This window comes from Mustelus asterias, chromosome 16 (genome assembly GCF_964213995.1).
Source record: "Mustelus asterias chromosome 16, sMusAst1.hap1.1, whole genome shotgun sequence".
In the NCBI taxonomy this organism is placed as follows: Eukaryota; Metazoa; Chordata; class Chondrichthyes; order Carcharhiniformes; family Triakidae; genus Mustelus; species Mustelus asterias.
In genome coordinates this window covers 70,779,588-70,801,513 of record NC_135816.1, presented here as the reverse complement: position 1 = coordinate 70,801,513, position 21,926 = coordinate 70,779,588, and the positions used below count along the sequence as shown (strand labels likewise).

General features: G+C 44.1%; 1 protein-coding gene across 1 annotated transcript; it reads right to left on the bottom strand.

The window, feature by feature from the left end:
• Positions 1 to 3,384: 3,384 nt before the first annotated feature.
• On the bottom strand, positions 3,385 to 19,403 carry LOC144505361 (interleukin-12 subunit beta-like). The gene is made up of 8 exons (XM_078231483.1): positions 19,328 to 19,403; positions 16,649 to 16,906; positions 16,023 to 16,131; positions 13,625 to 13,818; positions 11,708 to 11,886; positions 8,908 to 9,104; positions 6,401 to 6,461; positions 3,385 to 3,558 (listed from the first exon to the last, which is right to left on the bottom strand). The coding sequence occupies exons 1-8, from the start codon at positions 19,401 to 19,403 to the stop codon at positions 3,385 to 3,387; spliced, it is 1,248 nt and encodes a 415-aa protein (XP_078087609.1).
• Positions 19,404 to 21,926: the final 2,523 nt, after the last annotated feature.

The following is a 21,926-nucleotide window of genomic DNA, read 5'->3' as shown; positions in this document are numbered from 1 at the left end:
TCCCCTACCCAACTGAAGGAATGTTGCCTATACCCAAAGTTTAATTTTCAAGTCTGGATCCCACAGCACTTTCAGTGCACTTAGCTCTTTTACATAGAAATGGGGGTGATTCATTGTCAGAGGGAATGGCGATGCAAGCTGAAAATCCAGAGAGAATCAGGAAATGTGATCGCATTCCGCAATTTACCTGCCCATTGCTGGAGATGTAGTGAGGTTCATGCCCACAAAGGGTGAGAACCCCATTTAAATGTATTTTAATCAGTTTAAATATGATCAGTTCCCCCTGCCCGCCATATTTTCCTTCTAGGTGTATTGTCAGCTGTAAACCTGTCGTGGGAATTCCCCATGAGACGTAAAGCTAAGTATAGCCCCCGGAGGAGAGGGACATGGCCAGGTAGTGGCCTGACACTGCCCCAGCACAGTACTGTGCCAACCTGGCAGTGCTAACTTGTGTCAGTGGCAATGCCAGGGGTGAGCCCTAGTGGGAGCCTCAAAGCGGGGACTCATTTATTTGTGGTGGGGAAGTGGACGTTGGAGAGGTGGAGATGCCAGTGTTTGGAGGGGTATGAAGGGGACCAATTGCGAAGACTGTTTGAGTGGGGGGGAGGCGGTCTGATGGTAGTGATGACTGAAGGCAGGAGAAGTGGTCCGATGCGGCGATGACTGTTGGTGAAGGGGAGAGAGGGAGAGGGGAAGTGATGCCTTTTAAATGGTGATCATGATCTCGGTGAATATAGTTTGCTGGCATGTTTAGACTCTGCCCCATAACATGGCGGCATGAAACATGTTCCCCTGTTATTTTTTGACAAAATGTCGGAAGATCAGGAGAGAAAATCTGTCTGCTTCAAGGAGAGAAACACATCGTTGTCAGATTCTGACACTGCATTTTTTGGTAAAATTCCGCTCATAGAAAATAGGAGCAGAGTAGACCATTCAGCCCTTCGAGCCTGCTCTGCCATTCATTATGATCGTGGCTGATCAGCCAACTCTATATCCTGATCTCCCTTCCCCACTTCCCCCTCATATCCTTTGATCCTTCGCCCTAAGTATATATCTAAGTGCTTCTTGAAAACATACAACTGTTTGGCCTCAACTGCTTTCTGTGGTATGTTGACCACTCTCTGGGTGAAGGAATTTTTCCTCATCTCTGTCCTAACCAGTCTACCCTGTATCCTCAGACTATGACCCTTGATTCTGAACACCCCCACCATCAGGAACATCCTTCTTGCATCTATCCTGTCTAGTCCTTTCTATTATATGCGTTTCTATTAGACCCCCCCCTCGTTCTTCTGAACTCCGGCGAATACAATCCTAACCGACTCAATTTCTCCTCATACGTCAGTCCTACCATCCCAAGAATCAGTCTGGTAAGCCTTCTCTGCACTCTTTCTAGAGCAAGAACATCCTTCCTCAGATAAGGAGACCAAAACTGCACAAAATATTCCAGGTATGGCCCTGTATAATTGCAGCAAGACATCTCTGCTCCTGTACTTGAAACCTCTCGCTATGAAGGCCAACATGCCATTTGCCTTCTTCACTGCCTGCTGCACCAGCCTGCTTACCTTAAGTGACTGGTGTACGCGGACACCCAGATTTCATTGCACATTCCCCTCTCTCAATATACAGCCATTGAGATAATTTGCCATCCTATTTTTGCTACCAAAGTGGACAACCTCAGATTTATCCACATTATACTGCATCTGCCATTCATTTGCCCACTCACTCAGCTTATCCAAATCAGACTGAAACATCTCTGCATCCTCTTCAGAGCTCACCTTCCCACCCAACTTTGTAGCATCTGCAAATTTGGAGATATTACATTTAGTTCGCTCATCTAAATCATTAATTTATATATATATAGCTGGGGTCCCAGCACTGATTGATCCCTGCAGTATCCCACTAGCCACTGCTTGCCATTTGGAAAATGACCCATTTATTTCAAATCTTTGTTTCCTGACTGCCAACCAGTTTTCTATCCATCTCAACACACTATCCCCAATCCCATGTGCTTTAATTTTACATAGTAATCTGTTATGTGGGATCTTGTTGAAAGCCTTCTGAAAGTCCAAATAAACTTTGGCTCCCCCTCATCAACTCTGCTAGTTACGTCCTCGAAGAATTTCAGTAGATTTCCCCTTTGTAAATCCATGCTCATGTGTCAGGGATGTGTACTCATAAGAACATAAGAAATAGGAGCAGGAGTAGGCCATCTAGCCCCTCGAGCCTGCCCCGCCATTCAATAAGATCATGGCTGATCTGACGTGGATTAGTATCACTTACCCGCCTGATCCCCATAACCCTTAATTCCCTTACCGATCAGGAATCCATCCATCCGCGCTTTAAACATATTCAGCGAGGTAGCCTCCACCACCTCAGTGGGCAGAGAATTCCAGAGATTCACCACCCTCTGGGAGAAGAAGTTCCTCCTCAACTCTGTCTTAAACCGCCCCCCCTTTATTTTGAGGCTGTGTCCTCTAGTTTTAACTTCCTTATTAAGTGGAAAGAATCTCTCCGCCTCCACCCTATCCAGCCCCCGCATTATCTTATAAGTCTCCATAAGATCCCCCCTCATCCTTCTAAACTCCAACGAGTACAAACCCAATCTCCTCAGCCTCTCCTCATAATCCAAACCCCTCATCTCCGGTATCAACCTGGTGAACCTTCTCTGCACTCTCTCCAAGGCCAATATATCCTTCCTCATATAAGGGGACCAATACTGCACACAGTATTCCAGCTGCGGCCTCACCAATGCCCTGTACAGGTGCATCAAGACATCCCTGCTTTTATATTCTATCCCCCTCGCAATATAGGCCAACATCCCATTTGCCTTCTTGATCACCTGTTGTACCTGCAGACTGGGCTTTTGCGTCTCATGCACAAGGACCCCCAGGTCCCTTTGCACGGTAGCATGTTTTAATTTGTTTCCATTGAGATAGTAATCCCATTTGTTATTATTTCCTCCAAAGTGTATAACCTCACATTTATCAACGTTATACTCCATTTGCCATATCCTCGCCCACTCACTCAGCCTGTCCAAATCTCTCTGCAGATCTTCTCCGTCCTCCACACGATTCACTTTTCCACTTATCTTTGTGTCGTCTGCAAACTTCGTTACCCTACACTCCGTCCCCTCCTCCAGATCATCTATATAAATGGTAAATAGTTGCGGCCCGAGTACCAATCCCTGCGGCACGCCACTAGTTACCTTCCTCCAACCAGAAAGACACCCATTTATTCCGCTCAGCACTGTTTTGTGGATTGTTAGCTTTTCATTTTGAAGCTGCTTCTGGTCGTCTTGTTGAAGAGTGACAGTGACTCTATTCTTCATGCTTACAGTCCCAGCAGAGGCCACTACTGTCTATTGGGACTGCTGGGGCTACATAGTTACTGATTGGGTTTGCAGCTGTCTAAGGTGGGACTTCCTGTCCGCCGAGGGGCCGTGAATCCATCGTTGCACAAACGAAAGCCACCCCCTTGTGTAATATCGCTATTGGGTAGCTGGATTTCTGGTTGGCAAAGTGCTTTTATATCGGGGAGCGAGATGCGAGTAATCCATCCCTGTAAAATGAAAGGTCACATGACACCTGACACCTATTACCAGCCCGCCAACCCCCTCCCCCCCCATGGGATTCCCCCACACCTCCATCCCCAATCTGTATGGGACTCCCCCCACCCAACCCATATGCCCAACTCATCCCCAATCTGAACACCTCCCATCCCCGTCTCAATTCAGCCAGACAACCCCAACCCGTTCCAATGCCCTGGACCCGTCCAGCATCTGACGTTTCCCATTTCTAATCTGTATGAATGTAGATGCAAGTTTTTAAACTTTTGGCCTTCATAATTAACAAATTTTATCTTTACCTCAAGAAAGCCTGATTAAATTGGCTCCTTTAAAAACATAAGTATTGGGTCTGGGAAAGGTATCTGTGAAAAGGGATCCTTTATAGATTATACCTTGTTGCAACCAACAGAGTTGAATAAAGTTGAAATAAACTTGAATAAAGACAAGGAGCCAGTTCATCCCTCCCCACCCGGGTTTGTAATAATTTGGGGGCATCCCAGCCGGATGGTGACACATTGAGGGGTCTCGGTCAAATCAACAACTTTGAGGAAACTCACCCGGATGGTGGTTGTTGCAACTCCCCTCCTGACAACCCAAACCCGCCTCCCCCCCGCCCCCCACCCCCAACTCCAATGTCCAACTCCCCCAACCCAGATGTTTGCCCCTCCCCCCACCTCTGATCCCCTCCAACCCCCAGATCCTATTTAACTACCTTAGCCGCTTACCTTCTCCCTGGCCTATCAGTTTCAGTGGGACTTTTAGACTCACCTGCTTTACGGCAACTAGTGCAGTAAAAACAGTGCCTGTCCCCCTTCACTCTGAACTTGCTAGACTTCAGCACTGGGCCTCAGGGGCACCGCGCAGCCTGAACCTCACCAGCCTGAGTTGGAAGGTCAGGTGGAAGAAATATGGCGCAGGTAAGTGGGTGCAGAATGGAAGTTATGGCCCAATGTCTTTCGGAGACAATGTCTAAAGCCTGTCTGCCCTCTCACATGGCCACAGATGATTCCATGATGCTATTTCAAAGTGGAAGAGAAGAATCTTTTTGGCGCTTTGTCAACATTTTTCCCCTCAGATCAACAAAATCAGATAATCAGGTCATGTGCCTTATTGCTGTGTTGCTTAACATTGATTCAAACACTTGATTCAAAAGTATTTAAATGACTGTCGAAACGCTTTGGGCCACTCTTGGTGAAAGGCATTCTGTCCTGAACGTTAACGCATCAATAAAATGTTGGAAATGGTGTTTCTTACACACAAGCGGAACATCTTTTTTATTCATTCATGGGACCTGGGTGTCGCTGGCTGGCCAGCATTCCTAGTTGCCCTTGGAGGGCAGTTAAGAATCAACTACATTGCTGTGGCTCTGGAGTCACATAGGCCAGACCAGGTAAGGACGGCAGATTTCCTTCCCTTAAGGACATTAGTGAAACAGATTAATTTTTCCCACAATCGACAATGGTCATTAGTAGATTCTTAATTCCAGATTTTTATAAATTGAATTCAGATTCCACAATCTGTCGTGGCGGGATTCGAACTCAGGCCCCCAGAACTTTAGCTGAGATTCTGGATTAATAGTCTTGGGATAATGCTGCTAGGCCATCACCTACCCTATCTGTGCATCAATATGTATTCCTTATAATTTTGAAGTCTGACATCAAAACAGTTGTTCCATCAAGCCTTAATCTGGCTGGAAGATGCACAGGAGATTCCAAAATGACTTGGCCTCCTCAGAATGTAATAATCAAAAATGAAGCTAAACTGGGCCTATCCAGAGGAAATGAGGTGCCTCCCAGAAACATCTTTAACAAATGGGAGCAACTGGAGATCCTTGGGACACATTACAATGTTAAAGGTGCTATATAAATGCAACTTTTGTTGCTGTTTAAAGGTACATCCTTCAAATGTTTTTGTGTTGAATAGAAATGTGAGGCAAATTGATATTTGCAAACTTTATTTTATTGGCAAAAAATTAAAATATTACATTTAAATAGAATAAATTAGCATTGAATTCCTCTAATATATAGATATTGTTAAAAAAAGTGTAACAGATCCCAAGAATTGATCCAATGATTTTTCATAAATAAATAAATATCCCTGAAGAATGCGACATTTGCAATGAGCTCATGATCAGTCGTTTCTGATCACTTTGAATCATTTGCATGCTTTTCCTTCACTTGGCAAAGCCTCGTTGTTACCATGGTAACATATTGATAGATCCAAATTTTTAAGAACACTTCATAAACTGCATTTCCATGACAAAAAAACCACCCTTGATGGCGCCATCTTTTTCGATGTCTGGGGTTCTCCATTGAAATGGAAGTCCTAAACTTGGGTAATTTCCCCTGTTACCCAAGTAACTGTGGCAAGCTCGACTAATCTATTAGGGTCAGGCCACAGGTGAGCAAGGGTCAGAGTAGCAGAGCTGCATCTCCACCACCAGCCTATTGTTGCCCAGCAGGACTCTAAACGGGCAGCAAATCTGTGGGAGTTTACCTTTTCTTCACAGGCACGCAGTGTCAGGTGAACTCGTAGATGCGACACAGAATCCCACTCAATTCCCCATGCCTGACATGCTGTGCCTGTTCACCCCAATTTACAAGGATCAGTGAAAATGGACGGGTTTAAGCTTTTGTGGGGGATTTATGCTATAACTGAATATGTGCTCAAACAGAGCTCAAGAAAGAAAGTTGATGCATGTTGGGTCAATCACATGTAAGAATATCATGTGCAAGGATATTATTTACTCAATAGAAAATTGGCATTATACAACATCAATGTGTGTATTCATTATTATAAACTTTTTTGGAAAATGGGTCGACGTTTATAACCCACCTCCGAGAAGGTGATGGCGGTCTTCTGCTCGAACTGTTTTTTTTCCGAATGGAATGGCTTCCTAGGCAGTTAAGAATCAACCACATTGGTCTAAGATTGGAGTCGTATAGTGGCCAGTTGGGTAAGGGCGACAGGTTTCCCTCAAATCTGCTTGTTTCTACAATATGGTCACATTTGCTGATGCCGGTGTTTTATTTCCAGATTTTGTTTAAAAGCAAAATCAAAGTGGGATTTGAACTTGGTTATTAATTATTAATCACTCCTCTAATCACTGGACTACCATCCTGTTGTTATGCAACATCAGCATGAAAGGACATTCAAAAAAAATCACAGGTTGCTCAATGATTAAATTTCAATGCTGAAAAATGATCTCAACAAAATAGCTCCTAGATAATTAAACAATTACTCAGTGTTCCTGATTGGAATCTACGAGATAAAGGGTTAGTGAGTGTCCTTTATTTGATACTTAGATGTGAAGAGTTACAATATTTCTTATGGCTTGGGTTAAAGCGGGATTGAGATCTGCCTCACTCTTTGGGCAAGATTTTAACTCAGTCAAAAACCCATTCGCTTGCAGAGTTAAAATTGGGCCCAAGTGTTCCAATGATTTAAAGTTTTTGGCATTTCTGTCAAATAATATTTTTCCTCAATCATCCAATGACTAACCTATAAAAGGAATTGCCATGGGTTTGCATCACCGTCAAGCCTGATCTAGCCTTTTCCCAGACAACCACAGGCACACGGTCCAGTGTGGATAGTGATCAGGGGTGGGAATCCTGGCCAAATTACTTCCCTCCCTCCCAGTCTCCCTTCCAGCAGACAGATATTAACTGGAGCAACTGTGCTCCACATTCTACAGTGTAACAGGAGAAAATATATCTTAAATTATTAAATACACGTGTCATTAGAAAATAAATTTGTTCTGAATAAATTAGGAAGTAAATAATAAAATAATTAAATAAAGAGTATTGACTCTGATATAATTCATGTTGACAAGGCAGCTCTCCACAGGTCTCTATAGCTTATATGAAGTCTGTGCTTGAGGGTAGTGTTGGGTCTCGCTGCAGCACGTCAGACATGAATGCACCCAGACATCCACGGCCTCAATATCTTCCTGACAATTTTGTTCTGTGAATAGATCAATAGGCAAGGTTGTTAGTAACTGTGTGAATGTCTCTCATGTTCTTGCAAAAGTTTGTGCTCATTAAGGTGATGATAGCACTGAGATACTGAACATGAGTTCTACTTTACTAGGGCGGAATTTTCCACCTTGCCCACCATGGGAATCGTTAGCGGGCGGGACACGGAGCACGCAAAGGTCCGTTGACCTCGGGTGGGGTTTTCCAGCAAGTGCCACCGGAAAATCCCACCCCCTAGTGTCGCCAGCAAGCACTTCAGCAACAGATACGGGATTATAATGCAGAGAAAAAAAATAGAAGGAAGCTTCTGAGGAAGCATTATACATCCAAAACATACAAAAGTGTGAATTAGGAGCAGGAGTAGGCCACTCGGCTCCTCAAGCCTGCTCCACCATTCAATAAGGTCATGGCTAATCTGATTGTAACTTCAACCCCAGATTCCTACCTACCCTCGATAACCTTTCACACCCCTTGTTAATCAAGAATTTATCCAGCTCTGCCTTAAAAATGTTCAAAGACTCTACTTTCACTGCCTTTTGAGGAAGAGAGTTCCCAAGGCTCATGATCCTCTGAGAAAAAAATTCTCTTAAATGGATGACCCCTTATTGAAACAGTGGCCCCTGGTTCTAGATTCTCCCACAAGGGGGAAACATCTTTTCCACATCGACCATGTCAAGACCCTTGAGGATCATATATGTTTCAATCAAGTTGCCTCTTACAGTTCTATATTCCAACAAATACAAGCCTACCCTGTCACACATTTTCTCATGAGACAATCTGCCCATTAGTCTAGTAAACCTTTTCTGAACTGTTTCCAATGCACTTACATACTTTCTTAAATAAGGAGACCAATACTGCACACAATACCCCAGAGGTGGTCTCACCAATGCCCAGTATAAGTGAAGCATTACCTCCCTACCTGTGTATTAGCACAAGGAATAGGTGGTCATTCAACCTCTAGAGACTGCTCCGCCATTCAGTTAATTCATTGCTGCTCTGTATCTGAATGCCATCTACCTTGGGTCTGTAACTCTCAATATCCTTGTCTAACCATACACTAGGAATCGTAAACCCAGTGCCTCAATAGCATTTTGCACGAGGGAGCTCAGGATTTCTGCTAACCATTCTGTGAAAAGGTGCTTTCTCACATCACCTCTGAATAGCCTAACTTTAATTTGGGCTATAATTTCTGGTCTCTCCCAATAGACAAAATGGTTTCTCTCTATCGACTTGATCATTAAATGGTGTCGAGCATCTGATGGCTGCTGGACCATGGGAAGTGGGAAGCTCCAGTTGGATGGACATCCCTTGGCAAGAGATTAACAACTGTAGAGCTTGGAAAGTTAATCCCTCCTGCCCTTCACTTACTTTGTGTGAACTTTACAGCTGGCCTCGCTCCAAGTGGAGTGGAAGAACAGCTCCTTCACACGGACACATATTATAATTCTCCTCTTTGAAGCATGTTTCTTGGTGATTGAGAACCCCATGCTGGGAACTTCGGTGTAGCAGTTGATGTTCTGATGGGGCTTCAGCCGATGGTCGGTAGTGCTGCATGGAATCAGCAACTGCAACATGAAAAAAATCAACGTCAATTGAAGATTATTTGACATGAAGAGAGAATGACACCGCATTATTTTAGTATCAAGTCACTATACAAACAGTAAGGCTTGATCTGAGAGTTCAGCCTAACCCTTAACCTAAAAGGTTCACTTGTTTAAAACAGGTTTGTTTTCTTCTTTACAGGTTCACATCCATCACGCTTGTCAATTGGCAAAAATAGAGAGTTTCTTTTAATTTCCTTTGATGATATTTATGCCCATTAAGGTGTTGGCACTAAGAAAGGTGCATTTTCTAGACACTCCTGACAGTGAGAAATCCCCCGGGCTGGTTACAGCATGTCAACTACAAGAGTAAGATATCCTGGAATCATACTGCACAGAAGGAAGCCATTTGGCCCAGCAAGTCATTTCCAACTCTTTGAAAGGGAGATCCAATTATTTCCACTCCTTGCCCTTTCCCCGAGGCCTTAGATATTTTTCCTTCTCAAAGACCATGGGACCATAAGATGTAGAAGCAGGAGTATGCCATTCGGCCCATTGAGTCTGCTCCTCCATTCAATGAGATCATGACTGATCTGAAATGATAATCCTCAACTCCACTTTCTCACCTTATCCCCAAAACCCTTGATTTCCTTATTGATTCAAAATCTGTTTTGAATGTATTTGACGACCCAGCCTCTATAGGCCTCTGTGGTAAAGAATTCCACAGATTCACACCCCTCTGAGAGAAGAAATTCCTCCTCATCTCTAGTCTTTATCCAATTCTCTTTTCAACGTTACAACTGAATCTGCTTCCACCGCCCTTTCAGGCAGTGTACTTCAGACCATAACAGCTCGCTGGGTATATTTTTTTAAACCCCCTAACCTCAACATCTTTTTGGGGAGACAATTCAAGTTTTCCACTTTGTGTGAAAAAGTCCAAAGTTTCATAGATGAGTCATATGGAACTCCAAACGTTAACTCTGTTTCTCTCGCTGCCCAATGCTGCCAGACCTGCTGAGTATTTCCAGCATTTTATTTATATTCCAAATAAAGACTCTGCTGACTTCACTCCTAAATGTCCGAGGTCTAACTTTGAGATTATGTCTTCCCACCCCCCCCCCCCCCCACAATTTACTTGATCCCATCATGAAAGGATTTCTACCCTATTGGATTTTTCAAAAGCCATTACTACTTCATAAATGTCTCCCTGTATAAATTAAACTCGAGTCATTGAGGTTCTATACAGTAGCACAGGAAAGCTCGGAACTTGAGATTACAATTCCTCCTCAGTCCTGCCCCCTCTTGTTTCGGATGAGGTGCAAGCCTATTGCAGAGAAATTCAGGGATTTCTGTCTGTGAGGCAGTTCTGTATTTCGCTGTTTGGGAATGTGAACTGTGTGTGTGTGTCTATTGCCACCTACTGATCCTGTTATGCATTACACAATTTAATAAAAATATTCACACTGCTGTTCCATTGAAAGCAAAAAGAAAGAATTGTATTAATATCAGGTTTTTCCCCCAGAGTGCTTCCCACCCAATGAAGTACAGTACCTGAAGTTCTGGTGGACTTACTGTTGTACTGCAGAGAATATGGGCAACCAATTTACACACAGCAAGATCCCACAACAGCAATGCAATATTGACCAGATCGTCTGTATTTACACCGATAATTCAGGTACAAATTTTGACTCAGGGTGCTGGGCGAACTTGTATCTTAGCTTAAACATTTTCTCTCCTCTTAATAATAGCACTGTCGCTGACACTCAACTTGGGGCAGATATATAGGAGTGTAAGAGTGGAATGAGAAAGGCCATCTTCACAAACTAACCACAATTTGCCTTGCGAGAGATGCTAGGCAAACATTCTACCATGGAGAGAGAGGGCAGCACCCTCAAAAGTAACCGAGCAATAGTCATCCATTTAAAATTTCACTATAGAGGCTTGACAAGGTAACCCAGGCTGACACAGAGAATGCTGCACATTTGGAGTTGTTGTCTTTTGGATGAGGTGTTAAACTTGTGGTCTCTCGTGCGAACATAAAAGATCCCTCGGCACAATTACGAAGAAGAGCAGAGGACTTCTGACCGATCTTCCTCCATCAACCATCGCTTCAAACCAGATAGCGTCATAGAGGTTTACAGCATGGAAATAGGCCCTTCAGCCCAATTTGTACATGCCGCCCAGATTTTTACCATTAAGCTAGTCCCAATTGCTTGTATTTGGCCCATATCCCTTTATACCGATCATACCCATATAATTGTCTAAATGTTTTTTAAAAGACAAAATTGTACCTGCCTCAACTATTACCCCTGGCAGCTTGTCCCAGACACTCACCACCCTCTGTGTGAAAAAATTTGCCCCTCTGGACCCTTTTGTATCTTTCACCTCTCACTTTGGTCATAACTTCATTGCTATTTGTGGAACCTTGCTTGCATAATTTGCCTGCTGTGATACGTACATTAAAGCAGTGATTGCACGTCAAGACTACTTAATTGGTTAGGAGGCACATTGGGCTGCCCTGAGACATTACATAAATGCGACAGGGAACCATGCTTATTCATTATTCCTTGCAATGCCTCTGTGGTGTAACTATCAACAAACGATTGACATCCCGAAACCTCCCATACCTCCACTGATGCGTCCTTGTTCTTTCGTCTGCCACTTTTTGAGGTCAGTTCGACACTGACCTGGGACAGCAGCGGGAAATAGGAGTGGGGACTGTTCCAGGAATCTGGGTACTGCCAGTTGACTTGTATCTGTTGCAATCTTTCAGAAGTCGTTAGTTCCTTTGGTGCGGCGGGTTTTACTGAGGAGGAAGCGGGAGATATATTACGATGGTGTGAGAAGCACCTCCCCTGCCTTGACCCAAGGGCCTGGCCCACAATCTTTTGGCTCACTTGCCCCCCCCAAAGTGAAATAGATGCATTGATTAAGATTTGCACCTCATTCCAAGTAAGTTGCTGCCATTGCTTTTTTTTTTGCCACTTTCCCGAGCCTTCCTCCTGCCCATTTAGCTATTCCCAATGGGCAGAATCTTCCAGTGCTGCCAGCACCAGGATTTGTGGCGGGCGGCGGAACTCAATTTGGTAAAGGGCAAAAAATCAGTTTCCCACTGTCGGAATTCTGCTCCTGGGACTCTGAGGGCAGGTCGAGCTTCCTGAGGAACATTAGCATGTCATGCATGCTCATTTAAAGGCCACCTTGCTAAAATGAAGCTCCCTCTCCAAATTAAATACCCCTGCCCAGTGAGAAATCAGAATGTTCGCATTCGTGACAGTATCCAAGTGGCATTCACTTGGCAAGTTTCACTTCTCCTATGACTTTGAGGTGAGTTCACGCTGCTCCCATCTTCTTGGGGCCGTCATGGTGGGTGGGGGTGGGTTGGGGGCGCAGGGAATGAGGGTAGGGTAGACGGGTGGAGCAGTGGCTGTACCTGGGAGGGGTAGGCTAAGTGGGGAAGGGAGGGAGGGAGTCTGAGTGTCCTTTAAATATGGCACCCAGACCTTCAGGCCCATGAGGTAACAGCAGGGTGAGTGACCCCCTGCCTGCCCCCGTCATGAGATTCACCATGCTCCACACAGATACATAAGAACAGCACAAGATCACATGTCGGGGCGGTACAGTGCTTAGCACTGCTGCCTCACAGCACCAGGGACCTGGGTTCAATTCGGCCTCGGGTCACTGTCTGTGTGGAGTTTGCACTTTTTCCCTGAGTCTGTGTGGGTTTCCTCTGTGTGGTCCGGTTTGCTCCCACAGTCCAAAGATGTGCGGGTTAGATTGATTAGCCATGATAAATTGACTCTAGTGTCATGGGGATAAATGGGTAATTGTGTGGGGTTAAGGGAATAGGGCCTGGGTGTGATGTGGTTGGTATAGACTCAATGGGCGAATTGGCTCCTTCTGTCCCGCTGGAATTCTATGATTTTATGTGGTCAGCTGTCCCACCCTCCCAGTGGGAATCACTTGCACTTTTGTGTCAGATTTGGGTCTTTCACCATGAGTGGGGGCATTTGCTATCACAATGACATCATACACCATCTGCAGTGTCCAAGGGGGCCGCTCCACACCGCCGCCCCCCCCCCCCTCCCAATCCCCAACCTCATCCAGTATCAAATGTAGAGGGAATACATTTCCCTCTTCATTACCAATGTGGAGTGAAACAATTGGGGAATGCACAAGAGACCAGAGTCAGAGGAAAGCAAAGATCTCAGAGAGTTGTAGGGTTGGAGGGGGTTACAGATTTAGGAAACAATGAGGCCAGGGAGGGATTTGAACTTGAGGGTGTGAATTTAAAATTCAAGGCTTGGGTGTTTTGGTTCATACGAGTCAGTATTGGGTTGAATAATGATTCGATGCACCCGGTCATCCAGGAAGTTAAAAACTATTATGTCATTCTGCTTTAGCGCCAGGTTTCAGGGTAAAAACCAGAGGAGGTATTACTTATTATAGTTAGGTCCAATAGGAAGATCCAGAAATGTTAGCTTTAATTAGCTTAAATTAGTCCACTTTCAAGAGGTAAATCTTGCTCGCATGTGTATACTCACAAATATCTCTGATGTAAAAATTTTTGGTGTGCTTTTCATATCGTTTGCTGGTAGCTGCCTCCAAAGTGATGGTGATCTGCCTCAACTCTTCAGCATACGGGGAGAAGGTCTGGTCGGTACAGGTTGCTTGGACAATGCACGCTGAGGTTTTACACAGGGTCACGACACAGTCCTTGGAGTCTCCGTTCCAACCACTGTAACACAACAGGAAAAAGAAGTGAAAACTGAAACCTGCACCATACACGGCAGAAAATAAAGAACGTGTGTTTATGCATCTCCCTCAGAGGAATGGATGGAGTGGCAAATGGGAAATGTTGCACTGGTGTAGCAGGGAGCTCTCAATGCTGGGTGAAGACATATTTTTGGGGCAGAGAACAGGAGGACCATGCATCAAGACATGATTTTTGCAATCAATTCTCGGAACATGGGCGTCACTGGTAAGATCACATCTCTAGCTAGCCTGAGCGGATGATGGTGAGCCCAAGTGAACAGCAGTTCTGATACAACTGAGTGGTTTGCTAGGACACTGCTGAGTGGCAACTCAGAGTTGACCATGTTGACATCAAACTGGAGGCACTTGTAGGCCTGGCCAGGTAAGGAAAGCAGGTTTGCCTTTCCTATGGGATGAGTGAACCAGTTGCAGGGTATGCAATTGTGAAAGCGGGTGACTGAAATCCAACACTAACCATCCTTCAACATTAACATCCTTTACACTGATCAGCAGAAGAGAAAGAAAGGTGAGGATCAATCGGGATTAAAAGATTGAATTCCATTTGTCTTGTCCTGATGATCTTCACAATGAAGAGTTATCATGGTTCTACTTCAAGCGGTAACCATTAAGGGAATGAGCAAGAAAAGAATCAGCCTTCTCCACTTTGAATCAACTCTCCCCAGGATCAGACACACTGGGCCACAATGATTGTTGTCTCATTAAAAGGTATGAGGGCTAAATGGCACAATGCATTGGACAGAAGTCTTTCACTTCTTGGAACCAGGTTCAAAATCCAGCCCAAAGATAGAATTTTAAAAATCACCTGGCCTCGAGCCTCTAGCATGGGCGGCACGGCGACAGTGGTTAGCACTGCTACCTCACAGTGCCAGGGACCCAGGTTCAATTCCAGCCTCGGGTCACTGTCTGTGTGAAGTTTCCACATTCTCCTTGTGTCTGTGTGGGTTTCCTCCGGATTCTCCAGTTTCCTTCCACACTCCAAAGCTGTGCGGGTTAAGTTGATTGGCTATGCTAAATGGCCTTTTAGTGTCAGGGGGCCCAGCAGGATACATACTTGGGGTTAAGGGATAGGGCCTGGGTGGGATTGTGGTCGGTGCAGACTTGATGGGCCAAATGGCCTCCTTCTGTGCTGTAAGGATTCATTGATTCTATGTCTGTGCCCTGATAAGCCAGTAATCTGGTCACAGAACAACATGGTCTTACTGTGAGTGCCCTGTTTGTGTCTACTCAAAGGAATCTCTCGACACTGCAAACAGATTTCCCGGGCATGGGGCAGACAATAAAATAACTTCAAATCTTTTAAGTGCCTCAAGACAAAATCTCTCCTTGTTAAAACCTGTTCATGGTACTCATTTCTTTAAATGTGTTTTTATAGCCACATTAAAAATTCAATAAGTTCCCTGACTGCAGGTTATTGAGCATGTTGTAGGTGGGTGAAACTTAGATTGTCAGACTTTGCAATGGAATATACGGGGAGAATTCAGCATTGTTTTGACCCTGATTGTTGATGTTAATTTATACCCATCTAAAATAGGTATAATCTAAGGAGATTCGGAGGGTGCTTTGAGTCCAACCTGATATTGGCAAAGTGAGTGCACAAAGTCACATGTCTTTTTGGGTCTCAGCCAGGTTGAATCCATGTAGGAAGCTCCAACTGCAAACCATCCACCACCCCAATCCCCACCCCCCAGTACCCATGTCTGCTGAATTATGTGACTACCATTGATTCATTGGTTACAGGGCAGCTGGTGTGAGAAATACACTGCACTGGTGCAGTAAGTGACTGGCAGACTGACAGCACAGGAAAAGGCCCTTCAGCCCACCCAGCCTGCGCCAGCACATGACTCCTTTCTAATCTAAAGACCTTTTGCCTCCGGGCGGTCTGTACCCCTCTATATGCCCTGCCTCTTCATGTACCTGTCAAGAGGCCTCTTAAACGTTGCCTTGTACCTGCTTCTGCCACCTCCTCTGACAGCGCATTCCAGACTCTTGAGACTTGAAGGCATCTACATAAGGAAAGATTCTGTTTCCACACACCCCCCCCCCCCCCCCCCCCCCTCCGCCCCCCACCTACATTGATATCGCTCCTGCTTGTGACAAGGACAGGCTACTTCTTCACGTGAAAACACTATTGCTGAATGACCAATACATTGAAATGGGCTTACTTACTCTCGGTGGAAGCTTGCTGAGAAAATGGCTTTTTCTCTCTCACTCCAGAAGCAGGTGAAGGTCCCACCAAATCTCTCCGCTTGGCAGGTGATGTATTGTCCATTTGTTTCTGTTTGTAGGCAGAAGAAAAAAAACAGATCGCAACATTTTGATGGAGATCAATTACTACAGTTAACAAATACATTATCATTGTTTCATTCAACTACCAAGAAAGTCGAAGGCAAAATAGCCATTTTATCATTTGGCAAGTCCTATGCATTGGAAGTAAATCTGTGTGTGTGTGTGTGAGTGTGTGTGTGTGTATGTATGTGGGCGTATGTATGTATGTGTAAGAAGTCTCACAACACCATGTTAAAGTCCAACAGGTTTATTTGGTAGCAAAAGCCACTAGCTTTTGCTACCAAATAAACCTGTTGGACTTTAACCTGTTGTTGTGAGACTTCTTACTGTGTTTACCCCAGTCCAACGCCGGCATCTCCACATCATGTATGTGTGTGTCCCAGAGGCATATGGAGTGAATTGTGCAATTGGACCCAGAGTGTGGCATGCAACCAGTGATTTAACTGAGTGCTTCCAGCTCCACTGGTCCTTTATGCAAAGGTCCTTGGCATTTGTGGATTACTCACCTTTGAGTATTTTATCAGTCTGTTTCTCCACATCTATCAGAATATAGTAGTGTTTTAGTAACGCATTCGTGTTGTTCGTGTGACAGCTGTAGTTGCCTGCGTCTGGCCGATCTGTCACTTCCAAGTTGAGTTTGTTGGAATGGGCGTTCTTTCTGAGTGGCACACCATCGAGCTGCCAGTGGATGCCAGTCTGCAACTGATCGGGGGAGGCATTGCAGTTCAGTTCTACCAACTGATTGGTCTTGTCTACAATAGTGTCTGTGAAAATACAGAGATATATTTTCTAAAAGGCATGTTAATTAATTAATTAATCTTTATTGCCATTCAGTTCAAAGCACATAGGCACAGTATTAAAAACAAGAACGGCAATAACAACATTAGACGATAGATACATAGATATCACAATGTGGGCGGAATTTTCCCATCCTGTCCGCCACGGAAATAATAGCAGATGGGATTCGGATCATGCGGGCGGGATTTTCTGGCCTTGAGGCCCCAAGACCGCAAAATCCCGCCTGAGGTCCACGGATCTTTGCCTGGTTCGTGTCCTGTCCGCTGCGGTTCCCATGAAGGGCGGGATGGGAAAATTCCGCCCTATGTTTCTGACAAGTTTTCTAAAAGTCACTACATTTTCAACATTGACAATAAAATCAAGTAAAGCTTTCCAAGCATCAACAATTCTATGTGAAAAAGGTTTGCAAATATCAATATGTGAACCAAATTTTTGTACTTTATACAGATGACTATGCAAAATATTGTAATTGTGAGTAAAGAACTTTTAGAGCGAGTAAAGCCACGTATCAACTTATAAACTTCAATTAAATCAAAAATCAGCCTTCTCTTCTCTAAAGATTGTAATCCAAGAATTCTTAAGCGCCCCTCATACCTTCCATTTTCCTGGTAACACATCTTTAAACCAAAGGTTAGAGGCAGAATTCACACCAACTCTGACATGGTGAGACTTTCATACAGCTTAGTAAAGAAAATTGTTTTATTCATATTTTGTGGGGTTGGTGCAAGTTGCCTTGGGTGAGAACCAAGAACCCTATTTTTACATGCAGCTTTTTTTCTCTTCCAATGAAGTCTGTTACTTCACAGAATGAGAGAAAGGACAAACTGATATTGTTTTGCATCTTTGTGACCTCAGAATATTTCAAAGTGCTTCACACCAAATGTGCAGCTCAATATCATACTGCATTACCCTACTTAGCTACAAGGAGAAGTAGGGTCACCCCTTATTGCTCAAGACTAAGGTCGGCAACTCTCGTTTGAAGCATTCCTGGAGATTTGATTGTGTGACACCACTCATCTGATGATTGGCCACATGGCACTTGGCTGCTGTTTGTAAACAGAACTATAGAATCATAGCTCTACAGTGAAGAAAGGCCATCCAGCCCATCGAGTCTGCACCGACTCTCCAAAACAGCATCCCACCCATGCCCTCCCCTCCACCCTAACTCCGTAGCCCCACACATTTACCATGGCTCATCTACCTGACTATTTAGTCAAGGTTCTAATATCATGAAGCCACTCCCAAAAAAAAACTTTGTTTTATAGCGAGATGATAAATAAATTGGAAATCAAAGAACTTGAAAGAACAAAACAATCTAAGGATGTGTTTAAACAAAACTACTTGTGGTCATCCTTGAAATATTAAGAAACACCAAACATCATCAATTTACAAAACTTTGCACTAAAGTTTCCATGCAATTTTATGACATTTTACAATACCAGCAAAAGTTGTTAAAACTAACAATTGAAATCAAAACTAAACCTATAAGCTATTCACTGACTCTCACACCTCAACATTGAGGCCTTTAGCTTTATGAAAGTGAAGTATAGTCCTCAGAGAGCAGTTCAAAGCTAGTGACACATCAGAGGTCAATATATGTTCTCCCTCCCAGTGTTTCTCTCTGCCCCCATTAGTTTGTTCCTTTTTTCTCTCCTCAGTTTGTGTTTCTTGATCTCTCTCTCTCTCTCTCTCCAGTTTGTGTCTGTGTGCCTTGTCTCTCTCTACCTCTCCCAACTGCTCGCTCAGGGACTCAGAGATTCCAGACCAATTCTGCTATCTGTCATGTTATCACCACCTCCCCAAACCACTCGACAATGAAGCAGTATGTTCTGAATCGTGGGGAGACCATCAAGGCTCTGATAACGTTGTCTGGTTGCAAACCACGACAACTATAGTACTGCTCGTGCATGAACCACACGGAGAGGATGAGGTTTTCCCCACAAATTGCCAGTTGCAGCAACCAGGAGACCAGCTATCATAGAATCCCTACAGTGCAGAAGGAGGCCATTCAGCCCATCAAGTCTGTACTGACAACAATCCCACCCACGCCCTATCCCCATAATCCCACATATTTACCCCACTAATCCCTCTAACCGAAGCATCCTGGGACACTAAGTGGCAATTTTGCATGGCCAATCAACCTAACCCACACATCTTTGGAGCTTTGGACTATGGGAAGAAACTGGAGCACCCAGAAAATCTATCCTATTCTATAAAAATTTCTGCAGCATGTATTTGGAAAAAGGTAAACAGTTTCTGCTAATATTAGCACTTATTATTTATCGAAAATCATGGTTGTTGATGGTGCATGTGACTGGCCCAGGGTGGGCTAGGGGCAAGAAATCGCTCCTTTGCAGTACAATTCATACAGAAACAAAGCCGCTTACATTTTCCTTCAAACGCCATCCGCACCGCCGCAGTCAAGGATAGGAAGCAGAAACAGAGGAACAAACGGCCAACCATCTGCCAGAGAAGGAACAAGACAAATTCATAAGCTTGGTCACACAGGGAAATGTCCCAGCAAAGTATCCAGAGAAAGTCAAGTGTGTTCTGGTCTGATCTCCTTCCTCCATAGAGACTTGGCTTTCTAATTTGTTTTGGTTAGATATGATTCAGTGTGTTCTGTGCAGCAATGAAAATAAAAATACAAAGAAAGAAAATAACTTGTATTCAGATAGCACCCTTTATGGAGTTGTCCCTAAACATTTTACAGCAGTGATAGGCAACCTAGGCTAGTGAGTGGGCTGCACCAGTGGCCCTCCTTCATCTCAGTGGGCCACAAGATTGAAATCGAGCTTGTTCACTCATCACGACCACATGAATAAGATTAAATACATTTAATACAAGCCAAATATTTCCTAACGGAAATGATGAATCATTTATATATCAATTGAACGATCACCAACTTCAAATGATAAAAAGAAAATAAATATTTACACTTGACTGGGTAGAGAGGGAGCACATGGCTCTCACAGTCAATGCTGTGTTCAATCAGCATGTACCTCGCTTCACGTTCCATTGCTTTATGTGCTTATCACTTCAGTTATATCGGTAGGAAAAAAACTACGTGAATGGAAATCAGTGGAATGTGGCCTGATCATGGGCAACAGTCAACAAAACATCTTGTGGGCTGCACTCGGAATCCAGATGTGCCATATATGGCCCCAAGATCGCAGTCTGCCCACCACTACTTTACAGCCAACATTTCAACAGTTGTCATTATTTTAATGTAAGGAAGGAGGGAGCTAATTGCACACAGTAAGCTTTCACAAACAGCCATCTGATAATGAGTTTTCTTGGTTTGGGGATAATTAGCAGCCAAAGTGGAAGCTCCCCTGTTCTTCTTCAAAACAATGCTGTGAAATCTTTTACATTCACCTGAGACAGAGCACGGAACCTGGGTTAATGCCTCATCTGATAGACGGCCAGGTGTCACTGACAGTGTAGCATTCTCGGTTGGCTCAGCTTAAATTTTGCGCTCAAGCCTGCGGAGTGGGACGTAAACCCACTTCTGAGTCAGAGACAAGAGTTGCTAGGTGTGGTAAGCCAATATTAATATGAGAGTCTAATTGTTTTTGTGGTTCTGAGCAATGGCTGCCATTTAAATAATTAACAACTAAGTTTGCAGTGGTGCAGACTCATATGTAATTGATTATATCACATCCTATCATTGCCGCCTGTACATAGCAAAAACATCAAGGGTGTAAAAGCTACCTGCAATACTGAAATAAAAGGCTGAAATAAAAACCTCCACAGATGCTGCCAGAGCTATTCGTCGAAGTCCTATAGTGCAGAAGGAGGTCATTCGATCTGCACCAACAACAATACCATCCAGGCCCTATCCCCTTAACCCCATGTATTTACCCTGCTAGTCCCCCTGACACTAAAGGGCAATTTAACATGTCCAATTAACCTAACCCGTACATCTTTGGATTGTGGAAACCGGAGCACCCGGAGGAAACCCATGCAGACACTGGAAGAATGTGCAAACTCCACACAGTCACCCAAGGCCAGAATTGAACCCGGGTCCTTGGCACTGTGAGGCAGTAATGCTAACCACTGAGTGTATCCAGCATTTTCTGTTTTAATTTCAGATTTTCAGCATCTGCAGTATTTTACTTTGATCGCACTGTGTAGGACTGAGCTTTGCTGCCAATTCCTTTCCTATAGTGCAGCAGACTGCCTATATCAGAGTCTAATAATAATAATATTCACTCAGTTCAGGCCATGGCCCTGAAACGATTGAATAATAGAATCTTACACCCCTGGAAGAGGCCATTGGGCCCATTATGCTTGTGTTGGCTCTTCAAAAAATCTTATCCATTTAGTCACTCTCCACTGTTTTATTCTCATAGCTCTACAATTCTTTCATTTTCACTTATATGCACAATTCCTTTTTTAAAGATACGCCTGACTCTGTTTCCACTACCCTGACAGCTAGTGCATTCTAAATCCCAATCACACTGTGTACATAAAGAAATCTCTCCTCAGCTCTCCTTTATACTAGTGTGGAGAATTCTCTTTGCCACTCATTTTAAAGAAGCATAGAAAATAGGCCATTCAGCCCATCAAGCTTGCATTCATTATGATTATGATTGATAATCCAACTCAATAACCAGTTCCCGCTCCCCCCCCCCTCCTTATCCCACCATGTCCTTTGATCCCCTTCACCCCAACAGCTATATCTAACTCTCGAATACATACAATGTTCTGGCCTCAACTGCTTTCCGTGGTAGCAAATTCCCCAGGCTCACCATTTCTCCTCATCTCAGTTCTGCATTCTCAGACTATGACTCCTGGGTTCTGGACACCTCCATCGGTAAGATCCTTCCGGCATCTACTCTGTCTAGCCCTGTTTGAATTTTATAGGCTTCTATGAGATTCCTCCCTCATTCTTCTGAACTCCAAAAATATAATCCTAACTGACATATGTCAGTCTCACCATCCCAGGAATCAATCTGTTAAACCTTCACTGCACTCACTCTA